This window comes from Saccostrea cucullata, unplaced genomic scaffold (genome assembly GCF_032062105.1).
Source record: "Saccostrea cucullata isolate Sc308-1 unplaced genomic scaffold, CSIRO_AGI_Scuc_v1 ctg1699, whole genome shotgun sequence".
NCBI lineage: Eukaryota > Metazoa > Mollusca > Bivalvia > Ostreida > Ostreidae > Saccostrea > Saccostrea cuccullata.
In genome coordinates this window covers 33,172-41,379 of record NW_026920104.1, presented here as the reverse complement: position 1 = coordinate 41,379, position 8,208 = coordinate 33,172, and the positions used below count along the sequence as shown (strand labels likewise).

The following is an 8,208-nucleotide window of genomic DNA, read 5'->3' as shown; positions in this document are numbered from 1 at the left end:
TATTTTTAAATAAATCTATCTCGTGACGCCGTCGCTACTTTTAGATTGATAAACAAACAATGGCGTCAAGAAAATGAGTAAGGCCGTTTTAGATACATCTCACTTTTGACGTGGATGGCAAGCGTTGTACTCTTAATGATACTTATCTTTTACTGTAATTAGTATCAACCATCTACTCTGTTATGACACATATTAACCTTTTATTAATTATTATTGTCAAAATACAACATATCTCGTTGTCTATGATTTCCCATGGACATGTGTTTCTATATATAGGCCTACTGTTTACGCACTTCCTTCATGAAAAGGCTGAATTCCTAATTGTCAGATATTGATTAATTGTTTTGTAATTACTACACTTCTTGTGTTTCAAATCATTTAATCATTTTGTTTCACGCAACATTCTGCGTTCGTATAGCGTGTATTACTTTAATTGTTATATTTATTGCATATTCATAATATCGTTCGTTGTTATAGATCATTATGATGTGGAAAATTTAGTTCATCTTTAAAAAGATATTTATTCAGAAAATCTTAACATGTAAACAACAAGCTAATTCAGAGAATTCGTGTCCCCTGCTTAGGGAAAAAGTCGGATCCCCCTGATTGAATTTGTAGAATTATGAAATGTATACATGAATACTGAAGCATATAAAATACATGTATGTCAATATGCATATAAAGATTTGATTGCTTATTCTTTATTATGTGTATAGAAGATTCTTTTTATATGGAAAATTTATCATACTGTAATGACGATTTTATAACCTCATAAATTTTTCATTTCACATGCTGAATACTATCATTAAGTAAAAAAAGAAAAGTATTTTAAAAAAAAGGATCGTCCAATAAAATTTTTATTTTTTTACCTCTCACATGTGAAGCGAGAAACATACCACTAGACCATGGAACCGCTTATTATGAAGGCAAGTATATGCAGAACTAAAGTCACATACATGTGTATATTCATGATCGGTATTGTCAGAATTTTACACAATCCATGGTGTTTGATTTATTTAGCCTTTATTAAACAGTTCCAAAAGATGTAATAAGAACATAAAGTCCGCCGAGAACCTGTTTTATACGCAATAACTCTCCTCATGCCCCTGTGCTAAAATTAGCGACATGTAATACTATAAATACTAATAAAACAAACGGGGTAGGGCACTTTGAGAGGGGTGAGAGAGGTCCTAGGGAGTTTTGGTATAAAATTACATTGATAAGCTCAAAATCTTCTTGAAATATCGCCCGGAAATTATAGTGTTACACACAGACAGAATGTATAGATTTACGACCTTGAACTTTGACCTTTTGACCTCAAGATCAATAGGGGTCTTCATTAGGCCACAGGGAGTTATGTAAAATTTCATTGCAATAGCTCAAATGGTTCTAGAGATATGGTGTGGAAACGAAAATGTTATAACAGAAAATTTGCTTATTTATGACCTTGACCTTTGACCTCAAAATCAATAGGGTTCTTCTTTAGTCCACAGGGAGTTGCTATGCTAAATTTCATTGCAAAAACTCAAAGGGTTCTCGAGATACCGTGTGGAAACGAAAGCATTACAGACAGACAGAAAGACGGACGGACGGACGGACAAACCCAAATTAATATCCCCCACTTTTAAAGCGGGGAACAAAAAATGGGGTAGAAGTGTGGTAGATTTCACTTTTGGCAAATAGAATTAAAAACATTCAGTTTAAAGCTTAACAAGTTTAGTAAGAATGTTCCCGCCATTAACGATCGAACTCTCACTATTTCTGAGGACCCCTATATAAAGCGACTGAAGTGTGACTGATAGTGTAATCAGTGTAAAATGCTAACTATCTGCAAATAAAAATATTGTATATGTGTTGTATATATGATGTACATGTAGGAATAAAACTTGTTTTCGAAAACAATTTCCGATTATGATTATGTATCTTGTGTACTTTCCTTAATTACGTCCTTTTTATTATTTGATTTGAAAGTCTAATCATTGACAATAAAATTTTTAAGTTTTTTATTCATATATGCATGCTAGTTATATTTATCTGTACATTGTTTATCAGAATTTAGTTTTCATGGACAAGAAATTTTAGTTTAAACTCAATAAACGCCTTATCTTTGATGTTAGGATTTTAAATTTGATAAACGCAAAACTTCTACTTCGTAAAGAAATTTATATGCTTGATGTATTTTTTTAAAATGTATTCAGAGTTTAGTTGTTTGCTTTTATTATGTTTTAAGGTTTGCAGCTCGTAAACCACATGCGTTTGCAGTCTTAATAATATTCTTTTTTTTGAAAGGAAAGAAATTCCTTTTCAATTTTATTTTGATCAAGGCCTTAAAAAGATTTGGAAAATGTACGATCTCTTTCTGATATCTATATCAACGATTTCTTCTATGGGATATGGTAAGTATCATTTGTAACATACATATTCTACGACAGAAATTGACCCTTACGTTTCGGGTTCGAATCCCACTGTGGAACGTAGAGATTGGTCCTTCGGATGAGACTGTAAATGTATGAATATAGGTCCCGTGTCGTGATAGGTGCTGGGATGAAAAAGATATCTCACTGCTTAATTTCCTCGAGTGCATAGTATAACTCTCTTGTCCGAAATTCAAATGCATAACTATTGCGCAATCAAGGGTAAGTGGTTACCACTTCAGTTTACGTCCCACTCCAGAATTGCGTTACCATCGTATTTGACAAGCATATCTTCAATACTCCCTGTTATATCTCAGTCTACTCTTGTCTTATTTTTGTCTAGAAAATGTAGCCCTTAAAAGGCCGACTTGGCAACAGCACCCTCTACCTAATGATGCCTATGGATCCGATAATGCTGTGGACGGGGAATACAGCGATCGGTCAACAACAGGGGATCAGTGCGTACTTTCGGACAACTTCCAGACAACAGCAACCTGGTGGGTGGATCTAGGGAGGGTGTATAGTATAAGCCACATCAACATCATGTACAAGACGGATAATCTACCTCGTATGTTGTTTGTTACTCTCTTTTCAGAATAAAATTAAATTTTCTGTGCATTAACATTATATTTACTTTTAATTATACCGTATAAGTGGACGCAAAAGTAGCGATTTACCTCGTACATTGTTTGTTACTTTTTTCAGTATAAAATTACATTTTATATCTTATATTTACTGTTAATTATGCTTCTCTCACTTTGTTCGTCCGAATATAAATTAATTCTATTCTAAGTTTTAACAAGAAAAGACCAAAGTAGGTGTGCTACTCGCTATAACCTTTCATCAATTAACGTACAAAATTATGATAATTATTTACTTCAGTTTACTAAATACATGTACGTATTAATTGGTATTCCACAGGAGTTCGCGTACCTTTCAATTTTGCTGAAAATTTCGGTAAATAAAAAAAGATACGTAATACCTATAATAATAACACAAGGAGTGCAACCGTTGTCCACGACGCCATGACGTGACGTCACGGGCGGTCCATTTACCCAAAAGGAACAAAAAAAAAACCAATCATACACAATTAACTAGAGATAAAGATATTACGTTTAGATACGAGTACAAGTACTTGTACCTCCCCGTTTTAAAGTTTTCTTGAATGTCTACTAACTTGTCTCTGGTTTCTTTTCGCATATGACCTCAATCATCTAGATTAGCATTTCAGGCAGTTCTGTTCCTTTTTGGGTAAATGACGCGCCCGTGACGTCACGTCATGGCGTCGCGGACAACGGATATTTGAGCGAAGTTGTGGAAAAATGTCACCGCTGCTGCTGTAAAACATGCGTTTGAAATCATATGCATAAAGAGCCATAAAGAATGATCCCTTCCAAAAAGATCGGTTTGCATTTATTAATTTTCGATTGAAGATTAATTGTGCGACAGCCTTGATATTAAGCGAGGGGTTACCAGGTGACCTAAAATGCGTTGCACTCCTTTGTGTTATTATTATACGTATTACGTATTCTTTTTTAATTTCATGAAAATTTCGGTATAATTGATTGGTACGCGAACTCCTGTGCTAGCAAGTAAACAACGAATTGAATTTTATATAATATACATGTACTTACTGTTTGAGAAAAATATAAAATTTGCTAAGGGGCTTCAATCTTTCTTTTGAAAACCAAATTCACAATCTCATGAACACGAAGGTCTCCTATAGGTCAACTGAATGAAAATGGAATTTAAGCGTATATATATCATAATGTAAACTTGATAACAAGACACTCTCGTGTTTCACAGGTCCCAGTCCCTTTGTTGGTCGTCTTGCCGGCTTTTCTCTTTATGTATCAAACACATCGTGCAAAGACGATGGTCATCTTTGTTTCCATGAAATACAGAATAAGGAGGGAACCCCATCAGAAGACCAAAGGATAAATTGTCCTGTTCATGGCCGATTTGTTATATTTTACAACGAGCGAGTACCTGGCGTCGAGTATCCTTATTACTATTCTCCATATGCATACAATGATTTGTGTGAAGTACAAGTTCATGGTAAGGCACTACAAAATGGCAAAATACGTTGAGTATAAAAATTTTAAAAGAGGCTGATTAATAATCAAATAAGGAAAGAAATGAAAAAAAGAGTTGGAATTCTAAGAGAACTAGATTAAATAGATTCGAACAATCCCCGATAATGAGAAGGGGCACACGTACCGTGGGTGTGACCGCTAGGCAGGGGATGCTCAAATCTCCATGGCACCCGAACACACTTCTGATATATTGGAGGTCCGTGTTTGCTTTGCTTCAAATTGTATTGCTACACAAATAACAAAAAGATCATCATGCTAAATAAATCGTCGAATACTAAGTTGGATCAGGTGCCTCGAAGACGTATGTGTCCCCTGGCGACTAATCTCAACCGTATCCTTGCTCAGTCATTATCCGACAAAACGGAGAGATTCCTAGACAATTCAATTTTCAATAATGACCCAGTACTTTGTATGAAATTCGTTGACCAGTCAACATTCCACTAACGATGAATTTGTTCAGAATTTCATTGTACCTACCAAAGACATAAAATTTTGACATAAAACTGTATTGATAATGAAACTGTATATGATTTGCTTTATAAAAAATATGTTACTATATTTCTAGGATGCCTAATTCGTGCATTTTATGGAGAAGATTGCAATCGATCATGCCCATATACCTGTCAGAATCATTTATGTCACATACACACGGGCGAATGTTTTAGTTGTCTGCCGGGTTATCAGGGGCCTCGATGTGAGCAAAGTAAGTATATGCCTGTACATGTATTAATGCACAGGCACGTAGCATCGTTTTTGACAGTGGGGGGTGCCAACCAGTAAATTTTTTTAACTTATCCGTAAAAGTTGAGAAGCAAAAAAAAAAGCCCAAACTCGAAAACCTTATTTGGTGGGTGTGGGTGTGTGTGTGTGTGTGGGGGGGGGGGGGGGGTGGGGATTGGCCAACTTTTATCAAGGCTTTCTTTCACTTTCAATTTTTTTTTGTATAAAATACTAAATTTCCTTGACATCACTATACTGTGGTAAGAAGTGGGGGGGGGAGGGGAGGGGGCAACCAACCTTTCAATGGACATTTTCAATAGTGAAGGTAATGTTGGCAAAAAAAGTGGGGGGGGGGGGGGGGCTGGCCAGGCCTACCCCATTTACTACGTCCCTGATGCACACTATAACATTTTTCTGTAAAAAAAAAAAACATATGAGCGACTAAAAGCGCTTTGATAGTGTGATTGCTTTTACACAAGTTGTACAGAGTTGTCTAAAACAATTTAACGCAAGGCATTACGAAAAAAAACATGTCAAAAAATATAAAATGGCTCTTTTTGGAAACCAAAGAATATTTTGCATATGTTTTATTATTGATTAATGTCATTTTGATTACGTGATTGATGTGATATAAAAGTGTTAATTTAACTGATTGATTTACAACTTTCTTTTATTTAATTTGTTAAAGATAAAACATTAATTATAATCTACTAAAGAGATAAATTTAAACAGAGAACGAGTGGACATGTATGTAAAGGTTTCCAATTAAGAGAAGTTTTGTTTTTAGTTTCTACATTTTGAATAAGCAAGTCCTTATACAAAATTTCCATTTCAGGAGTTATCTTTCCGAACAACACCGATATGAACACAAGAATTATCATCAATTCTGTAATCACCTTATCCATTGTCCTTATTGGCGCCGCCATCATATACCTAATATGGAGGAAAAAATAAAGTGAGTAGAATATGTTTTCTAAATCAAAAAAATTGGGATAAGATTTTTTTATTTATAGCAAGTGAAAACCCTTTTTTACATCGATATAAAATTTAAATAATACCTTATCATGGCTTATGATAACCTTTATTGTCACAGATTTATAACGAGTAGCTAGAAATTATACTGATTACGTATGAAGCAACAATGAAACAATGTAGACTGTTAATGGCTAAAGAATCAATTTTTTCTCACATGACGAACTTCTTTCACACACGTATAAAACGACTTATTTAATTAGTGTTATTTAAAACTATATATGACGAATCTGAGCTACAGAATAAGAATACGACATAAAATATGTGTAAATTTACATATTTGTGATATGTTAAAATTAAAAATTTCATTGATTATTATCTTAAAGATCACAACATTTCTTGAGTTAATTAAATTGTCTTTAAGGCGTGTCTGATATTTTAATACAGAGTCGGTAAATAAATCCGTTATTGTTTTAAATTTCTGATATCTATCTATGAAGAGAGATTGTTTTCAATTGTGTAGTTAACAGATAAGTTCTATCTTTATAGTCTCCCGCGCGACTCAGTGGTTTATATATAAAAACAATACAAATAGAAAGATTTATTTAATTCAAGACTTAACTTATAAAAAATACGCAATATTTGACTTTAAAAAAAAACATTTTCAAATGTATATGTAATACTATTAATTTTTTTTTGTCTCTGAAAAATCAGATATTTTATCCGTGAAAATGAAAGCAGAGGTTTTGACTTTTGAATATAGTTATCGTAGGAAATATGCTATAACACTGCTTTTCCAATGATTTAAGCCCTGATGGAGAGAAGTTTGTTTAAGTTCTATTAACAGATGCATTCTTTATCACAAGTTTCAGAACACCATACGACCTGGTATAGAGCAAAGATTGAGAACGTCTACTTCACAGAACCTATGTGTTATTTCCCATCTTTGATGATTACAATAATAAATTTTTGCAAGGAACTTTGATTTTCACCCAATGAAATGATTTTAATGTATTTTATTTTCTACAAAACATAATTTCTGTTTGTTATATTTTTTTATGTTGTGTATGTAATCCGGAACTGAGCATGCACGTTTATCTCATGAAATAATTTATGTTTACTACGTCATAATTGTGTGTATTTTGTGTGTGTGTGTGTAATATAATGTCTCAATATTTAGATTCAACATAAATTGTGTAATTAATTGTAAACAGCCATTCTTTTGTACTTTACTTCAAAGGCTGAACACTCTAACGGCATAAAAATACTCGCCAATTCTTTGGTGTGCAGTGTTTAGAGCTGCCGTAATTCATTCCTCATAATTTAACATTAAGTATAGAAAACCAGACAATTTCTTCCCCCCCCCCAAAAAAGTCTTTTAATTGTTCATATTTAAAGCCTAAAGTCAAGAAGATTGAAACGTTTTTGACGTGTCATTGTGACGTAAGCAACCCAGGTTATGCAAATAAGATTTATTTTTCATCAAATCAAATGACGCGTTACAACCAAAAATTGTTTATACACATATACAAAATTTCTATCATTTTTTATTTAATTACAAAAAATTTCGAAGTGTATGTTTTAGCATCATTAACATTCCCGATCATCAAATGTTCCTTTATTTTATTTTTAGCTCTTCTGAGCCAAAGGCTCAAAGGGCTAAATTAGTGCTATGGCCTTTTGTGCGGTATGTGTTTACTTTTTAGAATATGGGCTATAACTCAAGAACCCCTTGGCCAATCTTTTGTCAAATTCGTCAGTGGGTATCCTTGGCCCAAGGGCTACCATTTATACTAAAACTAGGGGGTGGGACCCTAAAACAAGGGGAGATAATCAGGAAAATAAAAGCAAACGTACTGGTTGCTAAAAAACCTCCTCCAGGATCACCAGGCAGATTTTCACCAAACTTACATACAAGGGTCAAGATATGTCGAAGATTTAACATTGTTCAAGGCATGGCCTTTGGGCAATGGGCGTGGTCTTAAGGTCAATTCAAAATTGACCAA

The 8,208-nt window shown here is 33.8% G+C and overlaps 1 protein-coding gene across 1 annotated transcript; it reads left to right on the top strand.

Annotated features, from left to right (window-relative positions):
- Window positions 1-1,643: 1,643 nt before the first annotated feature.
- Window positions 1,644-7,904, top strand: LOC134243391 (uncharacterized). Its single transcript, XM_062725647.1, has 6 exons — window positions 1,644-1,648; window positions 2,732-2,982; window positions 4,221-4,472; window positions 5,076-5,213; window positions 6,066-6,185; window positions 7,069-7,904. Exons 1-5 carry the CDS (start codon window positions 1,644-1,646, stop codon window positions 6,182-6,184), a joined length of 765 nt encoding a protein of 254 aa, XP_062581631.1. The 3' UTR covers window position 6,185; window positions 7,069-7,904.
- The last annotated feature ends 304 nt before the right edge of the window (window positions 7,905-8,208 follow it).

What these genes read in the sequence shown, in the direction of transcription:
- LOC134243391 (XM_062725647.1), top strand. An exon ending in GTGTGAAGTACAAGTTCATG is followed by an intron (nt 4,473 to 5,075) that starts GTAAGGCACTAC and finishes CTATATTTCTAG; the next exon opens with GATGCCTAATTCGTGCATTT. An exon ending in GGGGCCTCGATGTGAGCAAA is followed by an intron (nt 5,214 to 6,065) that starts GTAAGTATATGC and finishes TTTCCATTTCAG; the next exon opens with GAGTTATCTTTCCGAACAAC.